At 43.0% G+C, this 14,393-nt stretch overlaps 1 protein-coding gene across 1 annotated transcript in view; it reads right to left on the minus strand.

Moving 5' to 3' along the window:
* The window catches only part of map3k5 (mitogen-activated protein kinase kinase kinase 5), a 54,799-nt gene extending 43,367 nt beyond the window's left edge, over positions 1 to 11,432 (minus strand). The window contains exon 1 of the mRNA XM_041063879.1: positions 10,422 to 11,432. Coding sequence (XP_040919813.1) covers positions 10,422 to 10,860 — 439 coding nt within the window. The 5' untranslated portion in view covers positions 10,861 to 11,432. The remainder of the gene's footprint in view (positions 1 to 10,421) is intronic.
* Positions 11,433 to 14,393: the final 2,961 nt, after the last annotated feature.

Below are 14,393 nucleotides of genomic sequence, written 5' to 3' on the forward strand. Positions count from 1 at the left end.
GCTGCTGTTGACCAAAACTAAATTGATTCCCTCGCCTACTGCTCAAAGCAGAGGAGGGAAAATAATTCAATACTCTCTCACACTGTTTGGCTGTCAGCAGCACTCGGCTTGCTGCTGCCGATTCCTCGGGCCCAGCGGTGTCTCTGAGGGGGAGAAAGTGGGAGAGAAGAGGGAGGGAGGCGATGGGTGATGGTGCAGCTCGGAGAGTGGAGGGCCGCATGAATTTACTGCGGAATGTTCTGGTGTCTATTGGCTCCTCTTTATAGATCCTTCTCAGCCCTCCCCAGAGTGCCTCCACCAGCACCACATGCTCTTTTTGGAGAGAGAGGATCTGCTCAATATTATATTCACAGCGGGACCTAAATGGTACTGGAGACTGTTCGAGTGGGTATGGATTATTTCAGCAGTTCAAAGTCTCTTTCTCTCCTGTGCTCTGAGACAAATGGAAAGCATACATCTGGACACAAAGAAGTCTATTTTAATGAATGCGGGCTGTTGAGAAATGTAAACAGTCACTCCCAACAGCCTTCAGCTATAAACAACACTGAGACTGTGTGCATAATCTACGCTATACGTCCCTAAAGTTACATACAGTGTAGGCACATAAATAATACAAAGCAACTTTATTCTTCACTGTAGTGAAGGTTTGTTCATAAATACAGCTGCGACTAACAGTTATTTTCATTACTGATTAATCTGTAGTTTTTGTAATTTGTAGAATGAACATAAATCTGCAATGAAATATTCTTAACAGAAGTTTTTTCTCCATATCCCATGGCCTTCTTCAGATTAGGTAGATCAAGTGGGACATGGTTGACAACTCAAGAAAAAAAGTCTTTAGAATATTTTAATATGTAATCTGTAAAATATTTTCTGATCAATTGATTCATCTTTTAGTTCATGGAATGTAAGAGAATAGAAAAAAATACAGTAATGGCACATACAACATGTAAAAACCTACATGTATATCAAGCATCACCGATGCTTTCTGGAAAAGTATTGACACTAACAGAAATAACAAAACTTAAGAGCAAAATATGTGACTTTATATGTAAAAGCCCTGATGCATAAGAGCCAATGTTCCACCATATTTCAAAGGGCTATGCCATATTTTATATAATCAGCTTCACCTAGCAGAGAAGGATAAAATGTTTGCATGTGCAGGTATGTGTCCTTACTTTGGCCTAATAACACTTCACAAAATGTGAAAATGTCATCACATGGCAATGCTAAAAGCACTGCAATTACATTAGCAGCAGTGTTTACACTGGTCACTCTGGGGGCAGCTGTGTAGGCCTGTAGTTTAATTGTGAGCTTGACTCTGAGTATGTAAGAACAGGTCAGGTACAGTAGGTAAATAAAGCACTCGTTACAATCACTTACATAACAACTCCATATAACATGCTGTAACCATGGAGACTCAGCGGGGAAACTGCTGTAAAAGATGTAAGTCAAACCATCAGTGGGTAGCATTTGAAATTTCTCCCCTTATCTCTAATGGTGAAGGAGGGAATGAGGCTCGTGTTAGTGGAGCAGAGCTCAGTGGGAGGATTTCCCTGGAGCTCTGCCCACACCGAGGACACGAGGAGACAGTGGAAACACTGTCTCCAAGTGCCACTGGAAACCATTTCCCACACTCAAGAAGTCGTCGTTCTCCTCCCCCTAAAAAGAAGAGAAAAAAAAGGATTTGGAGTATAATGTCCAAATTCTCTGCCAAAGGAGGCTGCTTGTTGTGTTCCTGCATTTTGTGGCAGCGGCATGATGATCACCTCTTTCTCTCGTGCCACAGAAGATGTTTCACTTCTGTCTGGTTGAAGTGACATGCAGGGGAAGAGAGCTACAGACCTGAGAGCAAAGCCTTGGACTCATTACACACTAAAGGTGGAGTTTCATGACACCCATGTCAAAAACAAAATAAGCATCTGCTAATTAAATATTACTCCACAGTGCCACTAGCAGTGAGAAAATCCCCAGGGCACGTTTAACTCTGACCTGGACTCAAGTCACAAAAATACAAATTTGAGACTTGAACTGAATGTGAATGTGCTTTGGACCTTGGTCTCTGAAGACTTGAAATGAAACATGAAAGCAAAAACATGCTGAACTGCTAAAATACAGGAACAGAAAACACTGAATCTTGACTTCAGTTTGCTTGTGAATTCTTGTGCCTTGACTTGAACTTGCCCTCGGCATCCTGATCTGAAAAATTCGAGACCTGAAATTTGTTCCGGGGGACTTGAAAACAGCTCTTCAGAAGAGGCTCTTTGTTTTCCTACACAAAAATTTTCATTGAGATCTTTGGAAAGCATGACACATTGTTTTATGAGATGAAATATCTCCTCAAGTCTTTCTGAAAATGTCAAGGTGACAAAACTAGTGTTGCAACAGTTATGAGTAAAAACAAGGTGGTGCATGTTTGTCCCTCAGGGAGACTCCATCACTCATGAGGGATGACACCTTTACTGTTGCCTACACTTTATAATTTGCTTTTCGACCAAGCCAACTGCTTCTTCACCACGCTTTCAGTAAACATGGCAGAAGACGACCAACAAATACAAACTACTAAAAATGGCCTCAGGGGAGCAAAACAAACATCTTGAGGTACATATCACAACTGAAATGTCGCTAAAATGGTCTAAGATCTATAATGAATTCTACATTTAAGGCCAAAAAGCCACACAAACTATAAGAAGCCAACAGAAGCATTCTCCTAAAAATACATCCCTGGGAATGGGAGAAAAAGCACCATACAAGTCTTTCAGCTGAGCATTTCAATCTATAAATAAATCTCTTCTAACAGAGAATAATATGTGAAATACTAGACAATGCTTATTCAGTAGTTTGGATGCCCTGCCCAGCAGAGAGAGATTAATGCTTCCTTTATTTTTAGACACAAGTGTGCTTGAAAGAAACGAGCCTTAAAAACACCATGATGCAGGAAACGAGACCAACCTGCCAGTTGCACCGCTCTCCTGGCAGACCGGCCCTTTTTTTTTTTTTTCACCTCTGCTCCACTTTGTTGCCTTTTTACACACTGAGAGATTTTACAAACTGCAGTGCCATGGCCCCGAGGGGGAAAATAGCTGAGAACAGAATGTGAATTCATCCACGGATGACAAACACGCTGGGAGGAACCCGTGCTGCTGTGCTGGTTGCCCCGACCTGCCTACTTGCTTTTTTTTTTTTTTTCTCAGTGAAACAGAATTCGCTGAAACAAGAAGGATTTGTATATTTTGCCAAGTAAACAATGTTTCCACCTTTATCTCCACTACTTCACATGACAGGATTGAGGAATAGCTGCACTTGTTTGCAAACCGCTGTGCTGAAATAAAGCTGCACCAGGCAGGAATTAGTGTAAAATTACACCTGCAAAGCCTGAGAAGTGGAACAGATAAGCATTTTCCATCTAAAACAGCAGAGACATCACATAAATGTCCTTAAATGATTTCTTGGTATTTTCGGGCCAGTTCTTGGAAACTGTAAAAAGTTACTGCTAAATGTGTTTTGAAGATGTCAGGATATGAAGCTGCCTGTGGTGGTTTTGAAGGATTATTTGACCTTCAAAAGCTCCAGATTTTTAACGCTGGTGCATGACTTTGATCCAGACTGAAACATCTCAGTAACTATTGGCTGATTTGCCATAAAATTTTATACAAACATTCATGTTACCCAGAGTGACCCTCTGACCTTTTCCCTCTTCACCAGCAGGCCAAAGTTCTCAAGTGAAAAATATTTTGTCCCTTAATTTTTCACGCATCCTCATCATCAGGTGAAAATTTAGATTTGTCCAGTTCTTTGTTTTATGACCAAATTCCTGCAAAACTAATGACGTTCCCATCAGCTTCAGTTGTACTTTGTGTTTTAGGGCTAATGTTAACATGCTAACACATTCAATTAAGATTGTGAACATGGTAAACATTATACCTGCTTGACCGTGTCAGCACCAAGCACTCAAAGCACTGCTGTGCCTAAGTACAGCAACCTTAGTCTGTTTGGTAAATTTGGGGCTGGATTGTTGTACGATTTTACAGACTTTCAGTACATTTGCATGCAAAGAAAACGTAACTGCTGCAAACCAACCACATTAATGTAATTTGATGAAAGCGTGAACATAATTTGTGGTAACTTCTGCAAAATAACCAGAATTTACACGTTGGGTTAATGTTGAGAGGTGTGTGTCAGCCTACAGTGAACCTTCTTTAGAACAACACACACACACTCACTCACACACACTCATGCTGTAACTTGTACTCTATATTGTAAAATGAAACAGTTTTTCTGTAGCTGCCAAAAAAAACCAAAAAAAGAGAATTTTCTCTTTCCCACAACCACCCATGCAAACACACAGTTTTGCACCTTCTTCAGTCTCTGACCTTTGTGGTGCATATGCAGAATCAAAACACAGAAACAAACCAGACAAGAGCTGCATGATGCATGTGAGAAGAGCAGCTGTAAAGCCAGATGAGAAACACGCCTCTGTGAACTGGCGCCTGTTACACTTCTTATCATTAGACACATCAAGGGCATGTAAATGCAAAGAATCATTGAGAGCTTGTTGCATTCAGTGGTGTGTTTTATACGTGTGTAGGAGGAGAAAACAACACTGTACTAACAGTTGTTCTACCTGAGAAAGAGACAGGCAGTTTACAGAGGCCAACTGGTAAAGAAATTTGTATCCCTGCTTCTCTTACTATGGTCTTGCTGGCTGGACTAAAAATGCCTTTTTTTATTCGCAGAAATCCTACAGATCTTTGTGGTGGTGGGTAAAACCATTCACTGCTTCCTGCTGCCTCACCATTATACTAAAATTCGTATGAGTCAGCAATCTCTCACCCTCCAATGGTTTCTAAAGATGCTTGCTACCCGCTCCGGCTGCCTTTCACCTCAAATGAACCCGTGATAAGACCTGAAAGGGAGCTTTGATATGCCGCTTCTCCACCTCCTGTCATTTTTCTGAGGAGCACTTAAGAGATTTAGCCTGGGGTTTATCCAAGAGTATAGTGCACTTACAACATGTTCTGTGTATATGAAGAATACCCTTTTAACAGGCTGTTTGATGTTGATATGCTGCATAGAGGGACACTGGGGAATACTGTTATTAGTCCGTAGAACATGCAAAGATGTCACAGCAGTGTCACTGAGAGATTACAGAGAGCTTGCGTGTTGTATTGCTGACAAACTTTCAGTGTAACATGGATTTCACAACAATAATGAATGAAGAAGAGCAGACTCTCGTCTATACTATACTTCCTGTTGAGAAATATCCGCGTGTAACCTCAGGGAAAAAAAAAAAAATCTTTCTTTACAATCTTTTCTTCCTCTGTACTTGAGGTTCTGTCTGCAGCTACCTCTCCCACTGAGGTGGAGTCACTCTTCCCCAGACGCCAGTGAGTGGCCTGTGGGCTAATTCCCTCTGACCTTGTGCTCTCTAACCTCTGAAAAGCAGCCAAGCATGCAGAGTAAACAGGAGGGTGGATAAACAACTTAGCAGTGGGCCAGCTGATGGGATTTCAGAGCAGCGTGGCCTCTCTGTCGGGAACCTGAGTGTACAGTCTTATGCTGGTGAATCCCAAGCCGCTCTCACCAAGAAGCTGTGAGCTTGACACCCGGCGGTTTTGACACTGGACATGGTAGGACCTTGCCCGCTGTGTAGGGATTGCATCTGTGCCCTGTTCGGCTTTTCATTCTGGATTTTGTGTTTCATTTTTAGAAAACGTGCCTAACTAAAGCTAGAAAGCTTCAGCTAACGCCAAATTTCATACACTGAAGTAGAAAATTAGCCTTTGGTATAAAATACACAACTTTTAAGTATGTCAATTACTTTTCAAGACTTAACTCAGGGACGTGAAGTCAGCTCTGTGCTCACTCTGAGATTTGTCCAGTGAAGGCTCAGTCACACCAGCATTTACAACAATTATTAGCTCTGTCGCTCCATTTCCCGTACATAGGCTCTACTTGGGCAGCCAGCCCAGGTGGATAAAATCACTCGGTTTCAACTTAAATTCATTCTTGGCCACGCACTTGTCTGAGTTGTACGTGCTAAAGTAACTGAGTAGGGGACTAGAGGCTTCCCTGTGAGCAGCCGCCTAGCTATCGTCTACCAGCTAGCCTGCTCGTTACACTCTCCCCCTCCAAACTGCATGAGTCTCTGCATGGACATTGGTCACACGCCGCGCCACCCACCACCACAAGTCAATTCCCAGCCTGTGGGAAACACTGTAAACTGCTCCACAAAAGAGGAATGCCTTTCATTCAGCTGCGAAACAGGAATCTATGGTGTAAATACCCTTTTTGACTGAACTGGGTGAACTCACTGTCTCATTAGCGAAAGAGCAAAGAAGCTTATTAAATGACAGTTAACTGTTGCTGACTGACTAGCGCTTGTTTCAACAGTAGTGTTCAGAGAGGGGGAAAACGCTTCTCCTTTGTTTTTACCATTAATAAGTTAATGTTCAGTTCTGGGATTTAAACCCGTTCAGTAACGATGGAAATTTACTGTTTGAAGAGTTGAAAGCTTCTGTAGACACTTACAAACATGACGTGCTTTCTTTGCATTTAGCGGCTAACAGGCTTTCAAAATCTTTCTAGCTTGTGATGAGAAAATTGTCAACAATGTGTTCCTCTCAAGCTTCTCAATATTAGAGCAAAAACACAAGTGGGCACCCTGAAAAAAAAAAAAACAACAACAAAAAACAAACTGTGAGTTGTATCTGTGCGGCTGGCAGAGCACTGAATGGTGCACTCCAGCTCTCAGAGGCAAGCAAACAGACTGATGCAAAGCTGCTTTCAGTGTGCTCAGGAATTGTTCAAAAACCCATTGTGCTCCCTGTAAATTACACAATAATGCAACATAATGATCAACCGGAGAGATAAAGCTCTGCATACCACAGCCATGACGCAACACCCACTATGACAATTGATCCCTGATAAGTACCAATATCAACTGCTGCATTTTTAGCATTCCAAGAGGTGTTCTGACACAAGGTGTTGAGCCACTGTAGAGATTCTCTGTCATTCAAATATATTTAATGAAGAAATCCTGAGCATTAAAAACCATCTCATCATCTGAATGAAATATATTTTATTTCTCCTTATTTCCCCTCATTGTTGCTGAGCACTACAACTCACCGAGCCATCTATCCAACCCTCTCCGCTTCTTTCACTAGACCCTCCATCAAGGTGGTCAAGGCAAAAACAACTAAAAGCACCAAATCCTCCTGATTCTTTGCTTCAAGAACAAGATGTGCTGAGGGGAAAACACGTTCTAAAACCAGGAGGAAGAACTGTAAAAACACCTCTGAACAAATTCCCTCCCAGACAATCATCCACAATTACCCGACCCAATTCAACAGAAGCTCTCTGACCCCTTTCAAACACATTAACCATCATGCACTTTGACCTCTGCTTAGCCACTGAATGTGTGTTAAGCTGCCAGCAAACTTTGGAATTGTGCCGTTTGGCCTAGATAAATTAGAATAATGATGCATCGCCCCCAGTGGAGGAGTGAACCAGCAGCTATGACAGATGCTTCTACATGTATTGATCTTAGCTTCTGCTTTTTTTTTTTTCTCGCGACCTAGAAAAAACTCCCCTGCTTCCACTGGAGGCAACGACTCACTGCAATGAATTATCAGCAGGTGGATTAAGCGCGGTCATTTGCTTCACTGATCATCACCATTAGACTTTGTTACTGCAGCTATACTAGATTTATATAAAAGTCACAGGCAGGGAAGCTTGTTTTATGTTTTGTTAAGTTGTCAATGCGATGCAAACAAAAGACATGAGTTCATGTCCGCTTACTGCTTACATACCGCATTTTTATTCTTTTTGTAAATATATTCACCAGACATTTATTACTCAGCACGACCTGACTCAAAACTGATGTCTGACGCAGACTGTGACCAAGACTGTATTAGACCCATCCCACGCAGTGTGACATGCAGGGTCATTAGTATTGCAGTGTATGGGGGCCTTAACACTTTTAAGCAGCACAGAAACAATTCATTAATTAAGATCTGACTAAGTTTGACTGCAGGAGCAGAGTCTGTGATCAACCGTTCTGCTCGATTGTTTGGTCATTAGTGTTGGCAAAAGTCTGCATCGACGTTTTTCCCTAACGTATCCTGTGTGTCACAGCCCGAGGGCTTGAGAATCAGCCTCTGCCATCTCTCAGCCAAATGTCCTCTTTGTCCACACTATCATGTGAGGAGGACATTTAAGGACAGATAGGAACAGCCTCTTGTTGTATTTGAATCTGGCAAATAATCTTTCCAAACCACCAGGCATGCACAAGCTTTCAGTCGGACTCTGAGCTCATTGTTTAAAGGTTTTTGTTGTCTGGCCTTCATATCGGGTGCACACTTGTGCAGGAAGAGGATGAAGTAGTGTGTGTTTGAACAGATACAGCGTGTTTCTGGGAAAATGCCTCTAACCTCCCATGTGAATTATGACAAAATTCCACAGTAGTTCAGGGGAAGCCGACCAACCGGAAAAAAAAAAGAGAACTTGATGTGTTTGTATAACTAATAACGTGATGTTGTGACTAGCAACAAGCCTGTCTTGTGTTGAACAGACAGTGTACAACTGTCTGGTTTCACCGGTGCGCTCTGACTGGGAACGCATTTTATGGTTTAATGAGGGTAAAATAAAAAGTTTTTCTTACTGCACTGAATTTGAATAACTGAAATCGGATTGGTATTAAAATTTGTTTCTACTCTACCTTCTACTGAACTTTCACATAAAGAATACAAATGATTGTCAGCAAATACAGAAAGCCTCAACACAGACATTTTTTTTTAATGTGCTTCTCACCATGTGGTGCTATTATGGTTTGGTCAGGACATTCAGCAAGGTAATTTTCTGTCTACGTCACATGTAATGGTTCCACTTTATAGTACATTTACCCTTTATAAAAGACTTCAACATTTATTTCGGAGGTGCCATACGCTGAAACAGAGCCATTTCATTGTAACATTGATTAATGAACCACTGATTATAGCTTGTAAACAGCTTATGTCCTTGTCAAATTAATTTCCTCCACTATGCCCCTTCAGTTGTACTCTCTGCACTTTTAATCGTCCTTGTTGTTGAAAACTCCTTTTTAATGCCTTTATACTTTCTCAGACAACAAACTAGTCCACAAGGTTTCAGGCTTTCAGTCATGTTTGTCCTTCAGATCAATCTTCTCTCAGGTAAATCGTAATTTTTTTTTTTTTTTATCAGCGTGTTAATAAAGTGAGCAGAAATGGTTGTATGTAGTACGAGGTATGAGTTGCTACATAGAGTTTTACACAGTGCTGCCAGCAAAGTTTGATGAAACCTCACTGTATCCTTGACACTTACATTTTGACATTTTGTTATTTGGCTGAGGTGCTGCTCTTTGTGGTCCGCTGTAGCAGCAGCAGTCATCTGAGCTATGTAGTTTTATTTCTGCCGTATCTGCTGAACAAACCCTGATACCAAGTATCTGAGTTAAGTTAAAAGCAAACACCGGCTGCTGTTTCTGGCTCCTCACTGTGCTGGCCAGCTCTGTACATTACAGCTGCTTTTTATTCGACCGCAGTCCCTGAAAGGTCTACTTTACTTTCCAAAGCATTTTTGTCAACGCTTATTATGCAACTGAACATTTCCAGCAGGATTAGAAGCCAACTACTACACATACAGTACGAATAGAAGCAGGGGAAAGTGCTTTTAGTCAGAGGGTTCAAGTTTGTTTCTCTGCTCGCAGATTCCAGTGGAAAGTCCAGCCTCATGGCTCAACCCATGACACTCCGGCACAACACTGGAGGCGCACAATGGAAGGGGGAAACTATGTGTGTGTGTGGGGGGGGGAATTTTAACAATCACCCCCACATCTGTGGAGCAAATTAAACAGCCCCAAATGATGCTCTTCTGCTCCGTGAGTTCCAGCTCTGTTCAGCACAGCGTGGAAATAACTGTGACATGAAAGCTGCAGGCGCAAGCCCCGACATGCAGAGCTGTGTGAAGTGTTTAGGGAGCACAGAGCAACCTGTGGTGCAAGCAAAGAATTTTCAGCAACAGAGGTGATGCTGCAACGCTGTGACCTTTGACCCCTGAAACTGGTTTAGGAGAGAGGTAAACATTCCTGTGCCACGCTATCATGAAGTAATGGACCTCAGGGCTGACTGGCTCTCACTGCGGACAGTTTAAACAGTTCAATCACTGTAATGGAGAGTGAAGAGTTAAAACCTAAAATGCTTTCAAAGAACTGCTCTGAGAATCCCAACAGGCAGCCTTTAGGACCAAGATCTACCACATGAAGAATGAGATATCACTTTGACAAGATCATTCTACCCTGTCCGTCACCTGTAGCCCTGAATTTCACTTCACAGAGGCAGTTTTCAAAGTTCTTTTTCGGGGGTGGGTGGGACGGTTTTACAGGCTTCCTGCACTTGGCTCACCTGCGTTGTAGAAGCGGTCCAGCACCGTGGTCTCCCCAAAGTCCAGTTTACCAAAGTTCACGGTCTCCAGCTTGCTGCCCACCGCATCGCAGGCGTCCTTCAGACACTGCAGGGCCGCACTCTCCGCGTTATTCTGCTGGCTCGCCTCTCCGTTCACCACATAGGCCACCGTCACCGGCCTGCTTTTGCATTTCCCGGTGGACAGCAAGCCCCCGTCATCCATCGGGTAGTTTCCGGCGGTCGGGCTGAGCCCTCCGCCGCTGACCACCGAGTCCTGCCAGAAAGTCCCGGCTGCGGGGACCCCGGAGGCGCCTCCACCTCCACCTCCACCTCCCGCACCGCTACTGCTGTTGCTGCTTTGGCCGCCGAGGCTCTCTTTGCCGGGACAAGCATCAAAGCAAGGCACCGGTAAGCATATCCCGTCCTGGTCTTGACTCATCTTGTTTCAAGTATCACTCACTGTGTTAAAGTGTGGATTGCAACGAGCGGCTTCTCCACCAGTCCTCCATTGAGAGCCAGCGTTACGCACGGCCGTTTCCCATGGAGCCTCTGCACAGGCACGACGTGCAACCTTGCTCCGTTTCAACACAGGTAAACACAGATCTGTTAGAGGCAGAGGTGCAGCTCCACATCGTGCTGCATGTTTGCCGTCGACTGCACGCTTACAACAACAACAACAACAACAACCCGATAACGCGGACTGGCACCGCAGATCGTCTGGAGTCACGACACTGTTCCGAAGAGAAAAACACCAGAGGAAATCCGCGCATTCCTTCTCAGCTCTCACAACAGATCCACATACTTCCCAAAGTTGAGCAACACCGCCGGTGTCTGCGCAGCAACGCCCACAGGAATCACCAATGTCGCACCGAGTCGAAGTTGAGCGCAGTCAAAGTCTCGCATCGGCGCGACGTCGTGTCATCTCCGGAAAGAGAAAGTGCGCTGTGCACGCGTCGAGTTTGTTTTCATGTGCAGGCAGACCCTGCCCAGTTTCCACTCTTATCTTCCCGTCCAGACTCACGCATTGGGCGGAGAGATAATAGTGGGAGTTTGGTGTAGCTGGGCGGAGACACGATGACCGTATGTGTATCTGTGTACTTGGGGAAAGGAGCAGTTCACTGAAAACAACTCGGACAAATAACTCATTCAGCGCAATTGATTTCAGTTGCACAGCGACTGTGCGGCTAATTAAGTCAAAATTATACATGATTAGGTCGCCAAAAAAAAAAAAAAAGCCCTGTACTGGACATTCATCTCCTCTGGGGCTGTGAGCTGCAAGCACGTTTCAAACAACTGTTTCTTTCATTAATCTTCTATGAACCAAATGGATTACAAAATAGATTTTGGGTAATGCAATGAATATATTATAATTAATATTAAAAGTTTTAGGCAACAGGTTCAGCGGCTCTCCAGGCAACAAAAGCAACACGATGAGATTTGGCTTCGTTAATTCCCTTTGACAAATGTTAGAGTTCACTTCACTTAGAAATGATTCAATCAATTCAGAGAGAAGCTGTCACCTGTTGGTACCTGCTGGTTTCATCCTTTCCTGTCATAAGGAGGACACCTTGTGGTCAGGACTTGATATTACAGGTGAGTACGTGTGGAGGACAAACAGCACGTATGAGGAGAATAATGGACAATAAACTGATGAACAATATTCAATGATGAAGCAGGGCTTCAACATAAATGTGCGACATATATCTGTAGCAGAATTTACCATTGGGTGACATTAATATGAAATTTGAGGTTGACCATTTTCTGTCTTTGTTGCTTTAATTGATAAATAGTCACTTGACTTTTGAACACCGGGGCAGAGCAGTGCGTGTTAATATGGGTGAAAATGTCAGAGCTTTGGTGTCAGATGAACAGTTTCTGCTACCGAGCGAGGCTGTGAGCTCCCTGCTGCCCGCTGAAGCTGCTCACCGGCAGCAAAAAGAGTGTCTTTCCCCTCCTCTGCCACTAGATGTCCCACACTGACCACACATTCATCAGTGAATTCTTCCACTCAACGTTGGTCAGCACCTGCAGCTCTCCCAGGATGAGGCTGCCAAACCAAACACATCCACAGGGCTGTGTTATTTCACTGTCTGTCTTTAAACACATCTGTCTGCTATTCATCATTTAGCTCAGGGCCAATTACAGATTACGCCCAACTGTTTATGCACATCGCTGTGTCTCTCACTCACACTCAAACCAAGCGCTGTGAATGTTGAGGTTCCACTTTTGTGAATTAAATGACATATTACTGAATACAACACGTGTTTTTTATTCAATTGTTTCCTTCCTCATTCTTGTGTTCATCCCTTCTTTTCTTATTCACTCACATGCATGATCACACACACACACACCTGTTTGACAAACATACACGTAAGCTGACGAGGAAAAACAGAGAAATGCAACACCTCCTGACTGAATAAAAACAATTAATTATTATCAAAACAAAACAGCAGAAAAGTAACAGGAAAACGGCAGCACTTCGCAGTCGTCTTGCCTCTTCCAGCCGACACTGTTTGGCACATCTGGCAGACAGAGCTGTTGAGCTGCTGAGCCTCTGCATCCTGCAGACGGGCCTCAGAAAAGTTTTTTGCCGCTGGCAATGAAATTTCTCCTGAAGCTGTGACCCAGAGCTCCTCATATTCAACGTATCTCAGAGGGCAAAGGATATTGACAAAGTGACTGTCACAGCCTATACTTAATATATACTGTAATATATTAATCAATGAAGAATTCAGATCTATTGTTTAAATAATCATAGTAAAACACATTACATATGCTTATTCAAAATCTTCATAAAACTAGATGTGTTCAAAATTTAGAAGAAACTCAAGTGGAAGCTCATCGTTCATAGGAAGAAGCTGAGTGAGAAAATAGGTTTTCAGGACCTTTAATTGCTGATTTAATTACTTATTAGGAAGTGAATCATAAGATTTTTACACACTAACTGTCATGGCCATTAGGTGTAATGGATGTTTAAGATTTTGTTTTAGATGATAATGGACATTTTTTTTCATGAACTTATCTGGGCAGGTGGCATACAGTGAGTTTATCAGAGCCTTTGGCTGATGAGGCTGATGAGAGCAGTGAGAGTGAAAATAAGAGTAGAATTATGGGCTGTTTAACCAAAACAATGAGCTGAAAGATGCTAAAACAATCTGTTCGTGTGAAAATATTGATTAGTGCAGCTTTGAAAGACTATTTAACAGCAGCTGAGAATCTTGGTTTTGCTGACCTCCAGTGGTATTTTGACTTTTTGCCATGCTTACCTTATTAAATCACTCTTTAATCATGACCTAATTAGGCATCGTTCCAACTGGACCTTGTGTTTCATAGATATCAAGTTGCTGTGCCTGATTTCAGTGCTGTTGCATTACGTTTCTCAGTCCAGAAAATGTTTTGGATGTTTCTTCCATCTGAACGTACACAGTGTCTAATAAAATGTAAATACATGCAAAGTTTACAGCAGAATTAGAAACAAACAACCCACAGTATGGAGCACTGGTTCAAGTTTGTAAAGGGTCTGGGTGTAGTTAACCGTCAATAGGTCGTCCGTGCTGCACCCTGCAAATAAAGCTTTCCATTCTGCTCTGCCACAGACCATGAAATAGTCACTCAGCTCTGAAATGGAGAGAATCACTCACACAGAGAAACTGCGAGAAGTTCAGTTAGTTCTGCGGTGCAGGTAGGAGATAGATACTTGGAGGCACAGACTTATTGCAGCCTTCCATAGATATCTGCCAAAGTCTACACAAACATTAGAGGGAAACGGGGAAACAAAATTACAGAAATCTGCTAAGTTTGACAAATGGCGGGCCCGGCTTTGCCACTAGCTATTAGCCTGCAATGATTAATAAGTGAGAAAATAATTGCACTTCATTGAGATTGATGACGCCCCATTTAACCTCCCCACTCATCCTGGCTGCGCCACAGTGCAACGAGATGAGCCTCGGACACACTGCTGCTCTGCTGGCC

This window comes from Toxotes jaculatrix, chromosome 19 (genome assembly GCF_017976425.1).
Source record: "Toxotes jaculatrix isolate fToxJac2 chromosome 19, fToxJac2.pri, whole genome shotgun sequence".
Taxonomy (NCBI): Eukaryota; Metazoa; Chordata; class Actinopteri; family Toxotidae; genus Toxotes; species Toxotes jaculatrix.